Source organism: Syngnathus typhle, linkage group LG2 (genome assembly GCF_033458585.1).
Source record: "Syngnathus typhle isolate RoL2023-S1 ecotype Sweden linkage group LG2, RoL_Styp_1.0, whole genome shotgun sequence".
Taxonomy (NCBI): Eukaryota; Metazoa; Chordata; class Actinopteri; order Syngnathiformes; family Syngnathidae; genus Syngnathus; species Syngnathus typhle.
In genome coordinates this window covers 16562112-16585429 of record NC_083739.1, presented here as the reverse complement: position 1 = coordinate 16585429, position 23318 = coordinate 16562112, and the positions used below count along the sequence as shown (strand labels likewise).

The following is a 23318-nucleotide window of genomic DNA, read 5'->3' as shown; positions in this document are numbered from 1 at the left end:
AACAAAATGTTACTGTGGTAAAAACTGAAATTGTTTTTCAATGTGTAAAACTTCCTCAAAGGTTTGTACAAAGGAAATTCAAAACCTGAAATCAGGGCCAACAAAAAATATAGGGAAACTTAACATTCATTTTGGTTTGTATGTTTTAAACAAAAGAAAGTACAAAGACACTTTTTTTTGCCTCTGTTTCTTCAAGACACCATCAATTCCACACAATCTACAAAATCAAATCAATTAATCATGTAATTGATTATTAGTTTCAATCCCTAATTTTCAGGCATGCATTCAGGTAGACCACCAATTCATTCGTATTCTGCGGTAATGATTCAAACACCTAAATGTGTCATTATGTGCTGTTATACTGTAGAAATGTCATCATGTATTCAACTGCAGCCATTGTTGGAAAAGCTAACAGAACATTCCCAGTCTAGCTGTCCTTCTCTCTGGTCATCTTGATCATGGTCTCGGGGGATCTGTAGAGGAAGATGAGCTTCTCGAAGAGCGTCTCTTCCAGCTCCATCTCTCCAGTCTCGCGCACCACAAAAATGTCTGTGCACAGCTTGAGGACGCGGTCCACGCACGGTAGCTCCTCAAACATGATGGAGCGCGAGATGCCGTTGAAGAACTCTCTCACGAACTTGCCGATGACCAACACCACTGACATGTAGAGGCCCACAATGCTATGGAGTGAGATGTAAAGCAAGTGAATTTAAGTCTTAATTTTTTACACCTAGTTTAAATCAGGTTACCTACCCGTGTCCAGCCAAAAAGCCCAGACTGGACGGGCTGACTTTGTCGCTGAAGACCACGATTTCAATGCTGTCACACTTGTGGTCAGACGAGACAAGTGTCGGGGTGCACTCCTGTACCATCCACCATTGGTCTGCCTCCCGCAGCAAAGTGCTATTGACCTTTCGAAGTTTGAGTAACAAAGGTCTGAAGAAACCCAGCAGTTCCGGACGATCAGTATGACCTTCGATAGAACATAAATGGTTTTGCTGTTACCAAAATGTCAAGAGAAGTATTCCTGTTGTAACACCATATGATTATCATTGTGGCTGTAGGAAGCAGTAGGGAAGTTCAGTCATGGTTATCGAGTGGTTGTGTCAACTGAAAATGTTCCAGCATATCACGCACATATTATATAATTTACTATATAATGTATATAAGTAATAGCTAATATTTCTGTTACTTGTGTAACTCAACTTTTTTTTGTCTGATAAATGACAGCTTCAGTAATTTTCAGAACTTACCTGAATGGATAAAAAAAAAAAAAAGGTGTGTTGACTATTATTAAAGCATCAACTAACCTACATTCATCCTGCTTGCCATTTTGGACTCTGGTCCTTTGGGACCCCTGAGGAACTTGGGCAGCAGAGAGTCAATGATCCTACCAGAACAGACAAGCAGCTTTCATGCGGAGAAAATATTCACTTCTGTGTGACTCTCGGGCTTATAAACCGAAACTCTTTTGTTGTGTGTTCCCTGCGACTTACACGTGTTTGCTGCTGTCGCCTTTGAGCATGTGGACTATTCCTTCCTTCAAGGCCTCATCCTCAAATTTCACAGTGTTTTCCCCCACTGTCTCTGCATTCATTGATATGGCGGCATCTCTGAAAAAGTATTAGGATACAAGTATGTAAGGCATCCACTATAGCCAAATAAATTACAACAGAATCCTAGTTGAATTTCCACATTTTTTATAATAAAAAAAATGCTCCCTGTATGGTGTTCACATAGACTCAAAGCAGTCAACCTGACCTGAGCAGTGTCCAGCGTAGTGTCATATAAAAATGAGGAGAGTTGGTGAGATCCTCAATCATGGCCTTGCGACTGGCTGGGCTGATGCTCCAAAGTAGGCTGGCATCACTCTTGATTTTTGCAATAATAATGTCTTCAGCCTCATAGTTCATTATGAACTGCATAGCAGACTTGAGGAGAGAGGATAAATGAAACCATCAGATTGTGTAAGTAGAATAAGCAGGTAGAAAAAATACCTCAAATAAAAATTCTTAAATTGCAGGTTATTAAATATAAATGATTGCAAAGCACTAATAGATGTGTTTAAGTCAACTTTTGCTTTGTTAAAGAAGAGGTCATCTCACTGGGTAAGTTGCATAAATTTTGGTGATTCGATTGAATGCCGCTTCTGAGTATGAAACCAAGTTCTGCTCCTGGGCGCTCATGGTGAACAGAGGCTGGAAACACAAAGATTGTAATGTTCTTTCACCACCTAGGTGTAAGTAAATGTCTCCAGCCTTTTGCTAGCGGAAACTGAAAGGCAAACAGCAAGGACGTGAATTCCTTCTGACCTCATATCCAGCAATGCTGAGCTCTATGGAGACATCAACGGGCTGATTTGTCACACCGGCTGCTGATTGGACGAGAGACATGAAGAGCAGTGGAAACCAGATGATGCCAATGAGAACAAAGATGAGGAGTCCTCCCATGCCATATTTCACCACCTTCTTCTTCTTCTGTCCTGGCAGGTGGGGGAATTTCTGGAACAATGATCAAGCACTTAAGAATGATATATTTTTCCCTTGGATGACAGTGTTAAGTCATCAGTCCAAAACCTTGTAGAAATCTTTAGCGTGTGGCTAAAACAGTGTTTAATGACCAAATGCAAACTAGCACAATTGTTACTTTATCAGACTCCCTCCAACACTTGAGGATGAATATATTGGCATAGATGTCTTCCACACAGATCCAACTGGACAAGGACAGTGTGGTATCGGTCCAGACCCAGTCCATCACGGCCCTTAACTCTGTCAGGAATGGGACCAAACGAAACCTAAAGGAACGGCGAGGAGGAGAAAATATGATATTTATTTGACTACTTCTTCAAACTTAAAACCACCTCCTGTGTACCCTTGAAAGAGGAAGAGATTGAGGTAGTTGAAGTTCTTGGTGAGGAAGTTCCCCAGGATGCGATTTGGGTAGCCACACTTGATCTGGTACGCAGATAGGCCAAAGTAAATACACTTAACAAAGTACCACAGCTGGGCCACGGGGTTACGGTTGAACCTCCTTTGAGCAGAACACAAGACATGGAAGGGAGATGTCAGCGGATGTGCGATATTTCAAATGAACGAATGAAGCCTTTACCTCTCAGTGACTCCTGGTAGGATAAAGAACATCCAGAAATGGATGCCAAACACCAACACCACTTGGAAAACACACTTCCCCAGCAGAGACTTCTTCAGGTAAAGGGCCCGGTCCACTATCATTGTACCGAACTGGATGAGCAACATGACCAGGAAGGCTTCGGGGACCTGGTCCTCAGACAAGGACTCGGTGATGTCGGCTGCTGCAGAGTATTTCTACGCACACAGACGAGGATAATGGTATTGACTAATAAAGAGGATGGCTCCAACAAATATTACGTGAATATATTCTCAGTATGGCAGCCACTTACCCCAAAGGCCCAGTATCCATAGATGGTCACGATGAAGTTGACAACGTCGATGAGAAACATGAGGGCGTAAACGTCACACACGGGGCTGTAGTCTGGATGGATGATGTCATAGAAAAACTGCCTTATGGGTAAGTAGATGTGAAGGGCCCTGAAACGAATGAAAAAAAAGAGTGAAATCTATCCATCCATGCATCCTTCCGTTTGTCCGTCCATCCGTCTGTCTACTGATTGTCACTTTTGAAACTCACACTTCGATGACGGTGGTTTTAACCTGGAGCATCCTCTCTCTGATCAGCTGCCGGATCCTCTGTCTCCGGGTCAGAGGTGCCTTTTGTCGACGTTGTCTCTTCTTGCTGTTCACTCTCTTGGGCTTGCCTAGTTGAGAAGAAAAATAAAAAAATCATCATGAGAAAAAAAATCAAATGTTATTCTGTAGCATAGCAGACCTTCATGGAGTCCAGAAACCCCTTTTTACTATATTTGCATGACAATTTTCTCATGACGCTTTTGCGATTACCATGCGGGTGTAAACCGTTTTACAGCCATTCATCTTGAGTGCTCACCGTCAAATTCTACAGAGTTTCCTCTTTTCAGCTTACGGAAGATGGAGGTGGTGGATGACTGGAGCGGGAGGAACTTGAGTCGGCGTGCTTGTTTCTCCTTTTCGCCTCCAGTCATTTTCTTCTTGTCCACCTTCTTCTTTAACTTCTTGAAGAAATCAGGCATCTCCACTTCTTTGTTGTCCCACAGTCCGTGGCACTGTGTGTAGTCACGGACACAAGTACAGCGTATTGCTATCATGAGATATGGAAATCAAAGTCTCTCCAGCATGGTGTTCCAGATCCGTTGAGAGAGCACATATTGTATAAAAAGAAGTTTTCCTGGTTTGAACCTTGAGAATAGAGCGGTGGAAGAAGAGAGCCAGCAGTTGAATGAGGTCAAAGAGGACGTAGCCATCCTTCTTCTCCACCCCGATGATGTTGGGCAGGGCAAAGGGACGTTCAGCATTGATGCCTCGGTAGGCAGAGGTGGTCCAGGGGAAGAAACCGAACTGGAAGAAATACTTTACCACCACGTTCAACTGAAAGAAACATGGGTAGGTCAGTCCAACTTGTTTCTTTGTTGAAAGACTGTATTAGGACATTTGAATGTCACTTAAGGCCTTCTTTTTAGCTCCATGATTCAATGGCTTTTAAGACTTTTGAAGGATCCTAAAGCTGTTCCAATACAGTATATGCACAACTTTATGTTGTGTGCGAGGGTCAACTGTTGTTACCTCAGTGTAGATGATTGCGGTCATCCAGAAGCGTTTGGTTGGCCGCGGCACAGACAGCATGGCCCACATAAAGATGAGGATGGGCAGGATGAGGGAGAGGAGCGACGCCGATACAATGTGGTTGAGGATGATGACAAAGTAGCACAGCATCTCCGACTTGGACACCATGGTGTTGTAGAGGGCAAAGATCAGCTTCAGCGGCCTCGGAAGCCTCAGGAAAAACTTGTCCGACTCTGAGATTTCGTCATTGTCAAACATTCTGTGGGACGGACGGGTGGGAAGGAGGGGAAAATATAAACAAATTTAAATAGCAGCCTTTGCTTCTGATTGGTCATCATAGTGTTGACCGACTTGTTGAGCAGCAGCTCGCTGGCAGTGAGGTTCCTTTTTTCCTGACTTAATGGTGTCGGAGAGTCAATGCCATCCATATTTATTCCGCTGATTTCCTCCCGGAAGCCAAGGGAAGTGGCTTCTGGGTACTCTGGGTGATCATATTCCTCAATTTCCTGCGATTCATCATTCAGCTCCACCTCCTCATCTTGTTGCTGCTCCATTTCGTCAGACTCTTCTTGTTCGCACCACTTCTCTCCTTCATCTTCTTCTACATCCGATTCTTTTTCAACGGGGTTTGCCTCATCGCTGCTGAGAGAAAACAGCATTATTGTAGCACCTGTGATGTCATTTCTGAACAGGAATGGTATTTTGGTTATTTCTGCTATTCATTCAGTTTTTCTTTTACTGGGATAAAGTGTTGATGAAACTCCATCACCTCTGTGAGAGCTCCTCATCTTCGTAAGAGGTCCAATCAACATTGGCAATTTTCAGGAGTCTTTTTCTGAGATGGCTGGGAGTCCCTGCCACTGGAGGTTCATCAAGTTCCTCCTGAGTTGGCTGCCGGGAGCCCAGCATGGTCTCATCGGTCATACAGCTGACAGCCCACGAGGTGAGAGTGCGATTTAAGTAAAACAGCAGCATCGAACAACGAGAGTGCTCAAGGAGTGAAACTTTTGTGATCGTCAAATGTGATTTTCTTGAATGAACCACTTTCTAGAGCATCTTCAAGGAAAGGTGTAGTTACCGGAACATTTGATCATAACAAAATGTAATTTTTAACTTTCAAGTTTTTTTAGTCAATTAAGTATTTTTGCCTATTTAATGAGCTTAATGCATGTGTTGAGGATAATTTCGTGTCATTGATGGACCTAATCAAAGGTTTCTGCGGACAACAACAGTTTAGAGCAGTTTAGCCATGAACGATATCATCACCAGTCAGTATATTGAAAAAAATAAAAATAAACTGATGACGGTCAGACGTTTAATAATGAGCATTCCTGCCGAGTAGAATGTTTTGCATTTTTAAAGGTTTCAAATTAATTGGCAATTTTTACCGTCCATTTTCTTGCCATCAGTTAATATTTTTAGCTGTAAGGATATTTTTTGATGGCATTTTATTTAATGTTGTATTGAATTCTGTGATTCTTTCGTAACACACTTTGAGAAGGACAGGTTTAGACTCTAAACCTTGCTACCTTGAGACGCTGCTCGCCCAGGACATCTTGGAGGCCTGGCTCTTGAGCTTGATGTAGGCGTGGCGGGAGGTGGGCACAGCCGCTGGTGGTGAGGGAGGAGGCACACATTCTTCTGGGTCTCCATGTGAGGATAATGTATTTTGACGGGACAACCAGCTCGCATAATATTGCTTCACGCTCTGCTGGCTCACCTCTTTGCCCTGCAGCGTAAGGGAGAAATACAGAAACAGCGTGTTACATGTTGTACACGTGCCATCTTGTATCCTCTCACCTTCTTCTGCTGCTGGCTGAGTAATGCTCTCTCAAAGAGCAGCACTTTGGAAATGTCCAGGTTATCTTTGCAGAATGAATTTAAACCCTGAGTCAGGTCATCAAGAAGGGATTGCAGGAAGGCTATGCCAAATTTCAAAGTGCTGATGAGACGCTGTAAAATGTTCTCTGTAAAGAGAAATGTTTTTATGTTGACACTTTGTTTTATGATAAAAGGGTTGTGTTAACGGTAAGTAACTCATGTCTCAGTACCTTTATCCTCTTCACCTTCCTCCCTCACTGTGCTTTCATCAAGTTCATCCTCACTTGAATCGACTCGATCAACACCTAGAAGAAAGGATGCTCTGCATTTTATCATCTTAAGCTCTCCACACACAAACATCGCCGCGCATTTTGCAAAATGACAAAAACACGGCACTTTAGTTGAACTACTACACCCCCCCCACCCCAAAAAATGCTTCAATTAGCATTTTTAACATACATTGCAAAGATACTTCTCGACTTGACTTTTAAGTCCTTGCATTTTTGTACCCAAACCCCTTACTCTGCTGTGCCTGAAGTTCTCTCTTTGCTCTCTTCTTCTCTTCTTTCTTCATTCGCCTCTTCTCTCTGCTCAGGTCCTTCAAAGCTGTTTTGGAGCTGGTGACCCAGGCGTTGTAAGCCAGCTAAAAATAAGACGTGCATATGAGACACAATTAATGAGGAACTTTAGACAATAAGATCAGCTTTTGTTTTGGTCTGTTTTTGTTGTCTTCTGGCTTCAACCAACCTGAAAAGCAGATTTCTTCTTTGGGGGTTCCTCCTCTTTCTTCTCGGGAGCCTCCTCTTCCTCCTCCTCACTGTCGCTCTCAAACAGGTGGTAGCCACAGTTGTTTTCCACTGTGTGAAACAGAGCTTTGTCACACAGACGATATCCAGAGCGTAATCCCTGATTTCAAATTAGCATTAATTTGTATTTGACTCTCCACTTTCATGAAAGGAAGAAAGAATGTCAAATAATAACCCCAACTGACTTGGGCAACACATGGTGCAGGGCCCAACTTTGTTAAATCAGTAAAACGTTAAAAGAGGTGTGTAATCTACTCCTCATTGTTCATTGTTTGTTATGTGGTGTGGCTTCCTTATATACCTCCAGGCCGTGAGACCCAAGGCTTCCACCATTTTCCGGCATCCCTCTTTGCCTTCTCTTCTTCATCTGAAAAAAAAAATACATCACTCTGTGCATGTCCATTCATATTTGCAGATTCAGTTGTTGTGTAAATGCTGGAAGACAAGCATTTGACTGGAAGACCCAGGTTTGTGTTTGCATTAAGCGTACCAAGTTTCTCTGGCTTCTGCTCAACCGGAGGTCCTTCTTTGTCTGCTGGTGTTGGCCGATTCCGTTGTTTGGATTTAATCTTCTCCATCCTACAAGAAGATGCGTAACAAATACATCTGATTTCTAACGTTTACTACAACGCAAAAGTATTGGGACACCTCTCCATTCCAGCTACAAGAAGGATTTGTGAGTTTTCCAAACATCACACGCATGCACAAGGAATTGTCTAAAACATCTTAGGGGAGGAAGAATTCCGATTTAGTAATGTAGGCTTTTAGCCCATCATTAATTGACATGTGCCAATTAATTTTGTCAACATACCCCATTAGGACAAATGAGAGAATGAAGGGAGTAGAATGACTGGATTTTTGACTATTCGTCTTCTACTGTGTGTCTTACTGTTTCTTCAGTGTCTCCACAGACTTCTTCTCCAGCTCCAGCCGGGCTGCAACTTGCTTTTTTACCTTGGCCTCAAACAGCTCAGCGCCCCTGGGAGGTCAAGAGGGACATTTTGGAAAAAGAAAAGTGATCATATATTCAATAGGGATGTTAGTCTGATTCTGATTCTACAGACCTGGAGGCCAATATCTTGGCAGACTTGAGGTCAGCCACCACGTAGAGGAAGTAGTAGCTCAGGAAGACCCTCCTCTGCGCTAAAAGGACAGTGAAACAGATTGCATCCCACACGATGCCGGCCTCACCCTCAGGCAGCTCACACTCGTCATCTGGTTCAGCTAAAAACACAAAAATAATATTTTTGTAGTACTATTATTAGATATCCATCCGTTCATTTTCTATACTACTGGTTAGGGTTGTGTGTGACCTGCAACATATACCAACTAACTTGCATGAGGCTGGGCGCATAAGTCGTTAGCCGGGCAGGACATACAATTTAGTCTTGAAATTTATTTTTTGTATCAAAATTACAGAAGGATGTTTCGATGGTTTTATTGTTCTAGGGCTAAAGGGTTTTAGATTTAAGAATATTGTGATAAAAAAAAGAGACAGACAAAGTTATTACATAGATCACGGTCAATCAGTGGCAAGACTCACGGACATCGTAGCCTTTGATGGTGCAGAACATGCTAAAGGCCTGAATTAACCAGCAGCCGTTCTTCAACAGGCTACCCAAGTAGGCACAGGAACCCAGCTGAAGAGAGAAATGAAAGAAACCATGACACGGTAGATCTAAAAATGCAATGATACGGACACAAATATTGAGACCATAAGGGTTGGACGAAGCCACCAAGTTAGCCCGTAATTATAGATCAAATCAAGACATTTTGGCCAATTGTATGCTTGCAACATTGAGGGAATAGTTTGGGGAAGGTATCTCATGTCTTTGCAGTGCACAAAGGAAGGTCGATAAAAGCAGACTTGGATGAGATTTGCATGGACTAATAAGCCCTTCTGTTTATGTTCTGGCCTCAAAAATGTTCTTCCAGGTGTTTATGCCAAGGAAGTATATTTAGGTGAATTAGGTGCTGATCCAAATGAGGATTGCTTGGCCATCGGAGTAGTAATGGGTTCTTCTGTGAGTCATCATTCCTCCTTATTTTGCTGGTACAACCAACCAGTTGTGTTTAGAGCAGTGCTATTTGTTGTTTAATTAACGTACCAGTAATGTCTGACAAGGTTAGTGGACTCACAGAGAGAAGGTTCTTCATGGCGATGACAAAGCAGGTGTAGCCAATGAGCCAGTCCCAGAAGCGAAGGATGTATTTGACGGGCTGCATCAGCACACTGCTTCCGAACAACATGAAGTAGAAGCAGGCCACCAAGTAGCCCATACAGAAGATGTTGATGCGAGTGGTGCCCGTGATGAAGATGAGGCAAAGCACCAGCCAAAAAAAGTAGCTGAACACAAACACCTTCACCATGTCAAGGTAAGACCTGGGGACAGAGCGCAATTTGTTTTTGGATACAGTTGATGAGCGGTGAGATCTCGCTACAAGTTGTCATTCAAACAAAAGGACTAACAAATTGTCACCAGTCCTATAGGGAGGATTACAAAAGTTGACCAGACAGCACTGTTTATGATTCTTATCAAACTAGGACTTATTGTGTGTGGCAGATAGCAAAAAAACCCTCATAACTCAACTACTCATTGCAGTTATTCCAGACCTGCAGTGAAGGAAGTTGTCCACAGGTATGAACTGGTTGCAGGAGCTGGGGTCGAGACTGCGGCTGATTTCCACGTTGTCTCCAGCGAGCAGTCGCACTGCTGCCCGGTTCTCCTCCTCAAACACCTGCCACTGCAAGGAGGAGCACAGCAGCAAGAGGTGGTCATCTACAAAAAAGAACAAGAGAGAGAGAGAGATGGGAAGTGTGCTATAATACACAAACGCTTACAATTTGGTCAAAATACTCACAGAATATGAATAAGGGATTGGGACTCATGGCGAAATCAGGCATATAAAACCATTTGATGACATTGGAGGTCAGAGGTTGAACTGCAGTCCGCCAGGGGTAATCTAAAAGGTAATACAAGGAAAAACAACAACAAGCAAAATTCACTGATGTGCCTCACTTCTATAACTATTTTATCCGTGCAATTCCGTGCGTTAGCTTTTGTTAAGAATCAAGCCATACCAACACACAGAGCAGGAGGGATGCCGATGCAGAGTAAGTACTGCAGTACAATGAGTCCAGCGGTGAAACAGCAATATTTAGGCCACACCTCCCCGATTGCTTTTCTGCGGCGCCGTGACACGACCGCCATCAAAGCGCAGGAGTGCAGCAAGGCGTAGAAATCCATCCGCTGACCAATCACATTAACTGCCACAATCAAACTCATCTAAAAGAGAAGATGAAAGATGAAGATGTGAAGCGGCCACTTTAAAATGACAGATACTTGTCGGCCGACTGTAAATTCACCTCAAGGCCAAATTTGTAGAAGAAAAAGTTGACAAAGTACTTCATGCAGGGCCGGATGCCGTGATCCAGGTGCTGCCTGGTGATCCCGTGGAAGAGGATACTGAAAGGTGGCGGTTTGAGGTTGTTATGGAGACGGAAATAGCGCTGGTGTCGATGGACAGTCGCTTCGAACACCAGCAGACCCAACACCATAAGATGATTCTATCACATACACAGGATGATGACACAATGATGTCACAAATGAACAGTATGTAGCTACACTGTATGTTCATGTTATTGTAGCACATGTAATGATACCCTGAGGCAGGGAAGAATTCTTCCTTCACACTTGAGCAAGGCGCCACACCAGTAGATGGGATCTACGGGCTCCTTGTAGAGGATGGACCTCTTCAGCAGCTCCAGCATGTTCCCCTTCATTTCTACATCCAGGCTGGAGGAGTTGGACGAGACCATATTCTGAGATACAAACACATTGGGAAAGTTAACTGCTCTTTCTTAAAAACAAAATGGTCGACAAATAATTCAAAGGTGGCCGGGGTCCGTTCAGTAAAGCTTTGAGCTAATGTATCCTATTTATTCACTTGTTTTTGATTGAAATCTTTTTTTATTTTTAGCCTTTAACAAGGAAAACATTGCTTATTGTAGTTTATTTTAACGTCTTTTAGCCAGAGCCTTAGCTAATCGAGAATTTATTTATTTAATTTGTATTAATGCAAAGGGTTTTAACTAATTAATTTCTTTTGCCTGATATTTTCAGTACAGCTTTTTGCCTTGTGTTGAATTAACTTCACGTATAAATGATATTCTACAGTAGGAATGGAATAAAGAATGCTTTACTTGATTGAATTAAATGTGTCAATTATTCAAAGCAGTGTGGCATCACCCACAAGTAGCAGGCAGAAGCACTCACTGCTGTGCAATTAGAGGAGTAATCGAGTGGTTTGATGACCTTCAACTGGTAAAACATCTTGCACACCACCATGACGCAGGCCCACACGGCGGACACGCTGGATGCCGTCGGCCGTAACCGTTGAAACGGGATCGCAAAGACCCATAGCACCAGGAAGAGGAAGTTTGTGAGAGAAACCTGGTCAAGCAGAACAGTAGAAACAGATCACAAGCAGAAAATATTAACACCTGTTAATTCTGCTCTTTTAATCTATACTCCACCTCTTTCAAGGACACCCAGATGATGCCAGATGACACTATTTTGAAGCCATGGAGCTCCATTAGTCTCCAGGTGAGCTCCTGAAATTTCTGGAGGCCTAAAAGAGCCTGAATGAGAAGCAGGCTGGCCCGGTCCACAATCACAACCCACTTGTCCTCACAACTGCTGGCCTGGTCAGATTCCAAACCTGAGAGGCAGACATGCACCGTGTGCCAAATATAAATATTTTCTTGCTCATATAAGTAACCATATGATACATAATCAATTATCTGCCCAACTTAATATGGATCTTGCAAAAGAACCACAGGCAAATGGCGTTACCTTCTCCCTTCGTCTCCTCCTGGCCCTCCTCGTCAACTCTTTCTGAGCTCATCTGCAGTTCCATGATGTCCAAAGTCTCCTGACTTTTCCCACTGCTTATGTTCTCCTTTACAAGTCTGCAAGAAAAACAACTTCCAAAATAAAATGATAGTTTGGAACGCAGCAACAATTCTGAGGAAAAATATGCCCTTAAAACAGCACAAAAGCTTTTGTGAGACTTCATTGAACAATGGAGGAACAAGTGTTTTACTTTTTGGCATTTCTCAGTTTCAGATTTCTTACGCTTACCTGTTCCGTATTTTTTCAATGTTTTCTTTAATACTGGAAATAAGAGTGAGAGAGGGGGGGGGTGGCAGACAGACGGAGAAAGATTATAGTAACTGCTGTCTGTTACTATCTTCTTCTTTCCTATAAATGTTTAAAACCAAACTGGTATCAATTTGTTTTCAATACATCATCTCTTTTGAACTTAAACCATGCAAGGAGGGATGAAGACTTACATGTCAGAAATCATGTCGACTGAACTTCTGAGTTGTTCTTCTCTAAATGAAGAAAAAAACACAATGGTTATTCAAATGACTTTTTTAAACTTACTTGGTGCCCCTAAAGCGAGTGCGGGATCTAAGAGTTGTTTGCTGTTCTTCTGATGTTTTGGTTAAACTGGGATCAGCAACTTTTCAACAATCAAAAAATATCTTCTGCGATCTGTTTTTTTCAGACAGGAAAAATATGGATCTATTTTAGACAGGTGTTTATTGGTCTCAATGCACCATGAAGCAAGTAATTAGAGTATGAGCCTTTTTTTTTAGCACAGATTCGCAAGCATTGTGCCATAAATGATCCACTTATTTGGTAAAAAAAAAAAAAAAAAGGATTCATGTGTCTTTGTTTGATCAGGTATGAACATGAATCCATTTCCACTAAATGACAGGAGGTACTTAATCTGTGCATCCACTTTTGGTGAGAGTATAAATCAAGAATTGTCTTCCCTCTCACCTGGGAACTTGCCTGACGGGAACATTGTCGATGTCACTGAGTGTCAGGAAGTCGGAGTTGAAGTAATGCAGCTGGAGAATACAAGCCAATAGGAAGGCCGCAGGTAGGAGAATACGGGCAAAAAGCTCCACGGTGTCATAGCGTTCCAAACCCAGATCTCGAAGACTAATCGAAGATGCGAGGTGAAATTCAAATTCAAAATCTGCGTGTCATTAATTGCTACTTACCCATCCTCGGACATGCCCATGATCTGTCGGAAAAGTGCGGACACACTTCGGAACTGGTACATGTAGACCGCGATCAACACCAGCATGGAGTAGCCGACCACCACCGCCCAGAACAGCTTCAGGTATCGACGCCACAGGTCAAAACGAACCTAAGTTATAGAAATGTGGCATGACATCATCTCCATTAATATTTAGAGGTTACCACTTTTGTTTTTTTTTCATTTCCATGCTGACAGTTTTTTCAACAACTATTTACTCATAGCAGGCTTGTGAATTTGATTATGAAGAAATGTAGTCAATGAATTTTTCAAAGATTGTCAACAAATCAATAATGGCTCATTACCGAACTGATTATCTATCAAGGAATTCTCGTCTCTACTCCTGAATGTAAATAGACCACAGGGTTGCTGACGATGTCCAAATAAGAGAATTAATGGTGTCTTGTAGCCGCCACCTTTGCAGCCATTAGGCCTTTGTGTGCTAAGTGTGCAGCATGTTTCTAAAAGGTCAGCAAAAAAAAACACAAAAAGGGCAAGAAAAAAATGGAAAATGGGATTTAAGGCTTGAAATCAATACAGAGGGCCACTTTGAGTATGTTGGTGCCTTGCCTGAGTTAAGATACCTTAGAAGACCTGAAAAGCTGAGACCTTCTAAATATTATTCAGATATGAGGAAAAAAAGAGCTGTATCATAATGTTGGTATTTACAAAAAAGAAAAAAAAACAGTACTAGAAATGGTTGTGGCTTGTATCGGCCATGTCTAATATTGAACCAAAGCAACTACGTAGATCACAGACCTGGTACAAGACGACGAAGGATAGGAAGAGAACAATGTATAGAATCTTGTAGACAACCACCTGAGCAAGTGATACAAAGTCACGATTAGATACGGATACATTTATGCAAAAATCGCCAAACATTGTTGAAACATTGCGACTGTTTATCGGTGGATGTGTACCGTTCCATTGAAGCTGACCACAAAGAACATGGAACAGCAGAAGAGGATCCAGTATTTGACCAGAAACCCTTTCACTCCTGAGATCAGCATGGCTGCAACAGGTGACGGCTGGTTTTCCTCTGCTACAAAAGGGAAGAAGGAAAAGTTAAGTTAGTTTAAGTGATATCAAATCCCTGTGACAAAGCAAGAGAATCGAATTACGCTCAATAGTTTCGATTTCATCGAGCGATCTGGCCTTCAGCCTTTGCTCCTGTCTTTCCTTCAGCTGCTGACGAAACATCAACCAGAAGCTGAAGCTGTAGAAAACCTGCATCCATAGTAACACAAAACATGCACAGGTTGAATTTTAAACTATCCTCATGCGTGACGTCACACAACACGTCAGTAAATCTCAGGAGAATTCATCTCAGTACACTTCTAAAAGAGCAGTGTTTGAATTTTTCTTTGCCACAAAAAAGTGGACCATACTGGCAGTAAAAAGATAGAGCGAAGCAGTGAAAAGGAAATTTCTATGCAGGGAAACGTGAGCATTGCAATGAATTCAATATCAACTACATTTGCAGACGAATGTGGCCAAGGAGAGGCTACAAAAAACCACAAAGTAATAATATTGCTCGGAAAACGTTTTGTAGCTTGTTTCTATATGAAAAAGTAAGTAGTTGAACATTTTTTTAATAGTAATAGCGGTTCACTAATTATTGCATTGAAATAACAGTTACTGTAAATATTGTACAGCTGTTTTGCTCTCATGGGAGTATTTATTTGTGTTCAATAGTTCCCTGACCTTTGTAACCCAAGTCCCATTATCTTCACCAAACACAGACTTTGCTCTATCTGACCACAATTGACTTCCCGCGTGTCTGATTTCATCATCCTCTGATTTAATTAAAGAGGAAATATCCAGTAAGCACAAACCTGGTCAATAGTCTTATTAGGCATTAGTCAATCTGTGTTAAGTGTTACAGAAATCTATCTACGATTGTATTTACATTTTTCAAGTAAGGTATCTGAATGTAGATCATTTTATTTTGTGCAATCAAAAATCGAATTAAAATAAAACAAAATTGAATAAATTCAACAAAAATGTTTTACACTGTATTTTGTTAACATTGTACTCGGTGTGCTTAACCTGAATGTGCATCCTGACTTTAAGAAAGACGACATGGCCTGAGTTAACATTGGAACTATTCATAGGGAAAAAGCAATTCTGAATGATTAGAAGTTTCCAGACAATTCAAAACCAGTAAAAGATACTTCAAATCAACCACTATCTATGAATGTTTATAATTTAGTCCTGATACAACTTGGGTTTTCTCGGCCTTGGCAAAGCTTTGCCATCTTCTAAGTGCTACTTGAAACAACAGCAAGTTTTAGATGGTTCTTCTTTTTGTGTATCTTGCCCGAATGTTACCTTAGGTGCCAAGTGGACGCAGGGTGCAGGGTGATAACTGTTCAGGTCAAAGTCTTCTATGACAGCCGGTGGAAGACCGGGGTACAGTTCAGCTCGACTCAGGCGCAACCCGCTGACAAAGCCCAGAACCACGAGAACGGTGCCGTACACGGCCAGGAACGGGGCGGACATCATGGCATACCGCCGTCGGTCTCGCATCATCCAGATGATACAGGACCAAACCAGCAGAGCAAAGGTCAGCCAGTTGGTGTAGGTGATACTCCACACCTTCGGAGCAGACAGGATGTATGGCACACAAGTACTCCTTGAGTTTATTTATAGAGGGCATTTCTAATAGAAGTGCAGCACTGCATTTTAGATTAATCGTTCAGCCAGATTTGATTATTGTGAAGCTAAAATCCAAATCATAATTAAAAGTTTGATGAATCGTTCAGCCCTATTTGATTATTTTCACATAAGACACTATTGTACCATAGGCATTTTAAAGAACATTTTGTCTGGTGAGCTTTCTAAATGCTCAAGATTGTTTCATTCTAATCATTTTGTTTTGGTCTTAGGAGGTGGGAGTAGAAAGTATAGTTCAATATTGTTTAAATAAAGCATTTAGCCTCTTTGTGTACATACCTAAGCAGTGAGCACTAATGACATAATTAGAACACTAATATCCGTGTCGGATTTACTCCTTTGGACATTTGGGAGCACTCAAGATTCATCCACTCAATTACAAATCTATTTATAATTCATGGTTGGTCAATGCCGTCTTACCATCATGATGATGAGGCCGCTGACGTAGCTGTGTTTTTGGACCAGTCTACCAAAGATGACCAGACCACTCGGGCCTGACTCAGGAGGAGATGTCTCTGTCAGACTTGCCAAGGACCGGTCAGTCCTCTCCATTTCACCTTGGCTCTCTGTGCCAAACAGAAGGAAAGGACAGAGCAGTAAATAACATGCGTAGGTATTTTTAACATTCAGTACGGCAATGAAAAAAAGCAATGACAACTTTTGATATATTTGCTTATGTGTACCGTGCGTTGGTGAATTGATGCCTTCATAGTGTGGGAGAGGGTAACAGTTGGTATAACCGGCACCCCCCAGCAGGCTTCCTTGGTCTTCTCCGTGGACACCTTGCCATGTATTTTTCTTCATTAGGATCATTGGCTTTGGAAAGAGAACACACATTGGTGGAAATTAGGATTATGAAAGTATTGTTTGCCCCATCAAGAGAATTCCAAATTCACCTCATTAGGTAGATATGTTTCCTCATCTGTGCTGCTCAAAAGCTGAAATAAGGGAACACATTTTCCTGGTCAATTATTTGAAATGTTACTACATTCCAGTAATCGTTTTTGTGTGGTTTTTTTGTGTCCCAAAAAAAAAAGAATCAATAGCAAATCACTTTTGGTAAACGTATTTAAAAACAAAACAGCTACTCCATTTGTAATGCTAAGCAAATATACTGTTAACTTTACCCAGTAATATCAAATCAAAATCCATGATTTAAAGTAACTAAATCAGGAAAAACACATGATATACAGATTGTTTACATCATGCTTATCTCCTGAGATGTACACAACTCTGGAAAAGCTTGGCGGAGCATCTGGAGAGTAGAGTGGACTCTCACCATCAGCATTACCCTAAAGAAAGTAAACAGAAGTGTTAATATTATGTAACCCAACTCCTGACCAAAGTCAGCATGCCACCCCAGCTAACTCATTACTCAAGGAAACTACTACACAGACAAATACAGTACTGCAATGTCCCATTGTATCAGAAGATGGTGCTGGTGTTAAAAAAAAAACTTGACTTCAGGTTCATAGAGTGATTCAAATGAGTTGCATCTTTTACAATCTTTTTCTTTTCGTTTTGTCTATAATCCTTCCTCATGTCATTTTGTTCCTACTGTCTCCCCCTGCCTATACTGTAAATGTTCTTTTTTACTATAGGCTTGGGATTTGGACAATCTGTTATGACGCTCCTAATTTTATTTCTATAAAGTTCAAGAGTCAACGTGCTTGAAACGTTTACTTTCCTCAGTCAAGCAGCAGCAAAAAATGTCGACCAACCTCCTCTGTGATATGGACCCATTTGTGCAGCAGCGTAACCAGAGTGTAGTACAGCAGCAGCAGAACAAAAGGGTTGATGAAGTCAGGCCAGCTAACGTTGGGCTGCAGACCGAGCATATATGGGTCAGAACTGTTGGTTCGAATCACTCCTGTCATCCCAAACATCCTGAGACGTGGACACATATCCAAAAGCATAAATAAGACACAACACTGAAATCTGGAATTAAATGTCTTCTCTGTAGCCAATGAATAGCGGGATACCTTGCGTAGATATCCTCAGGCGGCACCAACTGCTGGGACAGGGGCAGCTGGTAAACATAGAGCGCGAGAAGGTGTCCTCCACTGAAAATGGTCATCATCACACATAGGGAGCTGAAGAGAAGCAGACTGATGGATCGGCCAATCACCCACCACCACACGAGTCCGAGGAACGTCCCAAAATATACACCAGAGGTGAGGGACGGAAGAGTGATACCTGGGCATACGTATACACACACAGTAGGAAAACAAACCCATAACATTTAACCGTTTATGCTTTAGCTTTATGGACAAATGTATTGGGACACGTCTTTTAATCAATTAATCCATCATTTAGGGTTTAGGTCCCTTGAATATTGATTTACTATGTGTATTTTGGCCCATTATTTTTCAGTTTATTTATTGCTTAGTTTTTTTTATCTTTTTTTTTTTACCTCCCACAGAGAGCGCAGAAGGAAATCTGCTAAAGAGTTATAATCCGGCACATACTCTGACTCGTGATCTTAATGACAAATACACTTGACCTTAGAGATTTGAGACAATAGCATGCTTTCAATCTTAATGGAAACGGTGTGTGCAAGGCCATTTTCCTTTCTGGCAAGTAGCAAGATCCATAAAGAAATTTGAGAGCCCTGACTTCATTGCCATCAAACAGCTTTGGGAAGAAAATTCTGCTGTAGCGATTTTAAAATGACCATATACAGTCCAACTACTAATATAACATCGCTTATCCTCTTTTCAGAAGTTGGATCCTCATGCAAGTTGGATCCTATCCTAGCTGACTTTGGGCGAGAGGCCGCGTAGAACCTGAACCAATTGCCAGTCAAATCCAGGGCACATAAAGACACAGATAGACATTTTAGGACAAATAATGAAGTTACGTTTGTTTTTCTTTTTTTACTTTGCTGTGAGAAAACAAGTTTTGCCACTGTGACAAAAACCTGCTGCACATTACCTGCCAGTCCCAGTAGCAAAGTGACAACCACTTTTCCTGCAGTGTTCATGATAGCAGACAACAGCAGCCTAAAGCCAGCAGCAAAGATCAGCAGCTTCTGAACAAATTGAGGTGGAACGGACTCAACCGGCACGGTACTCTCGTCCGAGCTGTCGGAACTTTCGCTGCCTCCATCGGACTCTGTGTCGGAGGTCTCCGGGTCCTACCAAACCCAAAACAAGCTGAGTCACATCCCTGTTGATTCCTGACGTATCTTCCCGACTCCTTACCTCAGAGTCAGAAGGTGGGATCCCATTTTCATGAAGGTTGACCTGAGGCGCAGCTCGTAGTAGCTTTTTGCAAAGTCTTTGTATGAAGAGAGTGGAGACAAGAAGGCCAAGGTCGGGTGCCAGGAGACGCACAATGTTCCCGGGATCGACAGAACTGAATCTAGAAGCAAAGATTTTGTTTTCGATTTGTAAAAATGACAGAAATAACGGGAATACACATTTTATTAATTTGACCTGATGCACCTGACAAGACCAGTATCCAAAACCTGGGTATGTTAGCAAGTTAAAGGGGAAGATTCTTGACAAATGCATTGAATGTGAACTCATACCTCACAATGCCCACATGGTAGAGGAAATCCTCCCAGTAGCCACTAACTGTTAAAAAGATCAAGTGAAGTACAAACGCAATCAGAACACTTCATGCTGGCAGGCAGTGATGTTGGAACACTATGTTACTCTACCCTGTGGGGTGATGTAGGCAAAAGGGATCTGCATGAAGCATTGCAGGGTCAGGAACATCAAACTAGTGTAGATGATCCTTCGCAGGAACTGCCCCGTGTTAGCTAAAAAGAAGAAGAAAGAAGTGGTGGTGTCAGGTAGGGTAGAGCATCCATCCATACCGCCCGCCCGGTAATTTAATGTTATTATTAATGTAAAGTGAGTGTTTTCCTTTTTTTTCCTGAACAGTACCTTACTTAATGATGGTGTCAGTTTGGCCCCTTAACAAAAGATTTATTCCAGCAATGTCTCGGAATGGATTCTATTGGACCTTGAGATGTTCCACTGTAGCTTAGTTGTGTGTTTGTAATGAGACGGTTGAATGCATTATACATAGTGCTAATGATTCTAGCTGAGCCAGCAAGTTTGTTATTGATGTTCAGGTTTTTTTCCCTAAAAGCTTCATATCACTTCAACCTTTCTCCTATAAACGGTATGAATCATACATAATCCCACATACACACAGAGTGAGCGGTGGTCTCGCAATGACCTGAGAAGCACACCTACACATTTACACGTATGCAGGATGCTGCATATACACACTTGGGCACTTAGGCGAGCTCATATTAGGAGGGTGAACATCATTGTGGGCTAGGTGGAGCTTTAAGAGACTCAAAGACTGAAAGGCAAACAGTTTTTAGATGGACAGTAAAAGAATGGAGGAATGCTGACGTTACAACTTTTAATTCCTTACTGTAATTACCAAGCTATGTATAATTGATTTGACTATTCCAAATTCAACCACATCCCCTTTACAAAGTGCGTGTGTTAGTGTGCATGAGTGAGTGTGGGTGGGTGTGCGGGGGGTTGTAATTCATTAGAATATAGTAAGCAATACCCTAAAATACCCTCATCCAAAATCAGCAAACAGGCTCCAGCTAACCCGTGATCTTAACTGCGACAAACGCTTTCGAAAATTGATGATAATTCTACTAAATTGCAGATGTGAATTGTGTTTTTTAGAAATATGTTCAAAACTAGGGCAACTCTCACCTTTCAGTGTGAGCAAACTTGGGTTTGGCATCAGCGGCAAGGTGAGTAGAAACAGGAAGTAGACCACCGACAGTCCATTGTATCGGAAAACGGCCGCTGTGTTGAGAAAACAGATTCGATTTTATTACATCAGCCTTCTGCGAAAACCGGCTACACTGTGCCCATTACCAGAACATCACCCAACTAGGAATTTCCTAAAATGAACCTTTGGTGCTCGCCATAGTTTGACATGAAGCCATAAATTGTTTTGGGTTTCTTTTCAGGCAAAACTTGATTTTTAATGATAGCTCTCCACCACCATATACTTTCACTTCTTGTTTCCTTTCTCTTTTAATGTCTGCGATTTGCGAGTGAAGAGTCCAGAGGATTCCAGGCCCTCCTCAGGTCCAAAGTCAGGTTTGGCTCCTGCTCACATGTAACCCCAATGTTGATATGCGCTTTGGAAAATGGATGGAGGGATTCTAATGTGTAAAATCCCACCATCAGAAGAAGAAAGAAGTGACTGAACTTGAACAAGCACATTTAACTGAGTTACTAAACTATTCAGGATGCATTAAGATATTCTGCTCTCTCAAATAGAAAAATAAAGCATATAAAGTTTAAGATATTATTATCATTTACTTTGTGTATGTGTGTGCGCGCATGCATTTATCGAGGAAGACATTCTAATCTATTTGTTTTACTGCCATTTTAGTCTTTTTATGCTCTGTGATTCATGCATGATTTATGAGGATTAATTATGTGTGTGTGTGTGTGTGTTTCTTCTTCTTTGGTGTTTATTTCCAGAATTTTTTTTAACACAAAAAAAAAATCATATTATCGGTCGTATAGCATAATTGCCTAAATCATATTTCAAAGTTTTTGGAATACACATTGGTACTTTTTTTTAACATATTGTGAGAAAAACATCAACCGGATTAGTAAATCAGTAAGCAAAGAGAAAAATACACATTACGAAAAGTCCCAGTTTGTGTTTTTCTTTTTGTATTCCAATTATGCTATGTGGCCGACAATACATATATTAATAAATTATCTATCCTTTTTTGATCCTCCCCAAAAAAAACATAATAATAAACCGTCATTTTTCAAAATGCAAATAATTATAATAATTATTATTTCACAAAAGGGAGCTTACCTCATTTGGGTTATTAAAATATTGCATATTGGTTCTGAACTTTTATCCTCTTTTGTTTACAATACACGAGAAACATCACGCACAGTGGCTTCATAGTTGTCTTTTCCCATGCATATCAATATTCTCACAAATGTTGTAAAAATACGACAAATAAGCGAATCACTCTCTCAAACATAATCAAGACTCACCGGCGAGTAGCGTGAGTGGCAGTAATAAGTTGTACAGCATCCCGACCATCATGTCCCCAGCCATGACGCCTGTCTCCTTTAACGATGCTTATCTTCCTCACTTTTCAACGTCCTCACAAGCAGGTCAATGTTTTGAAAATCTACATGGTCTCACGCATGATCCAAGAAGGAGAGGCTCGGCCAGAATAAAGTTTGGGATTCTCAGAGCCCAAGAGAATGCGAAGAGTTCTCCTCTCATCAATAAGGGTGAAGAGTGCCTCTGGTCTTCTACAGTCCCTCTTTTCCGCTCCCTCACCTCTCTCGAGCTCTCTTTCTCTCTCAAACATACTAATGGCTTGTGACCAAACATTGCTGTTACTATGCTGAAATTGAGGCTAATCTCCCTCTGGGGGACAGTCTGCTGTCATTATATCACCGAGAATCGTAAATATAACGCTCGTAAAATAGAGTGACTTGGTCAATTGTTATTGCGATCGTCGTCCTGTGGCATTTGCCTCATTTCTGTGAGCGTTCACTTTTGTGAGCAATTACAATTAAAAAACAATTAACAATTGTTAATAGAATTGTACATAATTAGTTAATTAGCATTCTGCATATCTGACACCAGGATCATAATCACACTGCACTTTTGTTTGCTTACATTGGCATAAGGCTGGCTCATCATATCTGAGCTGCAGGGTGAAGGGAAGTGTATCTAATATTCATGGCTGCCGGGCCATTAAGCACTGGTGTGACGACAGAGGAATGATCAGTGCTTGGACAAGCGAAACTGATTTATTTATTTTTTGTTCCGCAATATTTGAAAAGAAGTGACACCCATTTGAACAACGGATGTGAATTAGGTGGAAACGACTAGACTGGCCATCTGGTAAAAAGGGCAAACACCCAGTGGGCTGGTGTCTTTCTTTCAGGGCCAATGTGTTGTTTTCAATTATTAGTTTCCTCCATTTTACCTGCAATTTAGAGGGAGTAGCCTTTTGATTCATTTACAGTATAAACAACAAACTAAGCCAATCAACATCGCTGGCAGAACTATGTGCTAGCCAGGGGTGGTCAGGAGTCTTGTCTGAATACAAATTTGATAAAAATCTATTTTTAGAATTAAATGTTCATGAGTCATTGTGGTTTTTAGATATGATTTTCATGAATGGGAAATTAATCATAGTTTGCAAAATGAGATCCCTTTT

The 23318-nt window shown here is 41.5% G+C and overlaps 1 protein-coding gene across 1 annotated transcript; it reads right to left on the bottom strand.

The window, feature by feature from the left end:
* Positions 1-19: 19 nt before the first annotated feature.
* si:dkey-11f4.7 (piezo-type mechanosensitive ion channel component 2) lies at positions 20-22195 on the bottom strand. Its single transcript, XM_061272395.1, has 56 exons — positions 22132-22195; positions 20809-20904; positions 19779-19880; positions 19647-19692; positions 19318-19477; positions 19049-19250; positions 18097-18310; positions 17836-18001; positions 17317-17406; positions 17011-17052; positions 16798-16930; positions 16535-16680; positions 15770-16036; positions 14560-14665; positions 14359-14480; positions 14198-14257; positions 13401-13549; positions 13174-13338; positions 12678-12719; positions 12466-12498; positions 12178-12293; positions 11859-12043; positions 11599-11775; positions 10986-11144; positions 10689-10889; positions 10404-10608; positions 10184-10285; positions 9936-10101; positions 9461-9704; positions 8865-8961; positions 8386-8545; positions 8211-8300; positions 7812-7900; positions 7623-7688; positions 7263-7372; positions 7038-7158; positions 6746-6820; positions 6495-6661; positions 6224-6423; positions 5464-5622; positions 5046-5333; positions 4695-4953; positions 4311-4499; positions 3982-4177; positions 3667-3793; positions 3419-3566; positions 3109-3323; positions 2872-3030; positions 2647-2794; positions 2313-2501; positions 2106-2198; positions 1762-1931; positions 1497-1613; positions 1311-1390; positions 754-973; positions 20-680 (listed from the first exon to the last, which is right to left on the bottom strand). Exons 1-56 carry the CDS (start codon positions 22193-22195, stop codon positions 428-430), a joined length of 8145 nt encoding a protein of 2714 aa, XP_061128379.1. The 3' UTR covers positions 20-427.
* Positions 22196-23318: the final 1123 nt, after the last annotated feature.

Bases quoted from the DNA above. Each gene is read 5' to 3' on its own strand.
- si:dkey-11f4.7 (XM_061272395.1), bottom strand. From the start codon at position 22,195: ATGGCTGGGGACATGATGGTCGGGATGCTGTACAACTTATTACTGCCA. The intron at 16,037-16,534 runs GTAAGACGGCAT...TCTGCTCCGAAG, and splicing joins GCGGCCTCATCATCATGATG to GTGTGGAGTATCACCTACAC. The intron at 12,499-12,677 runs GTAAGTCTTCAT...TCTTATTTCCAG, and splicing joins GTCGACATGATTTCTGACAT to TATTAAAGAAAACATTGAAA.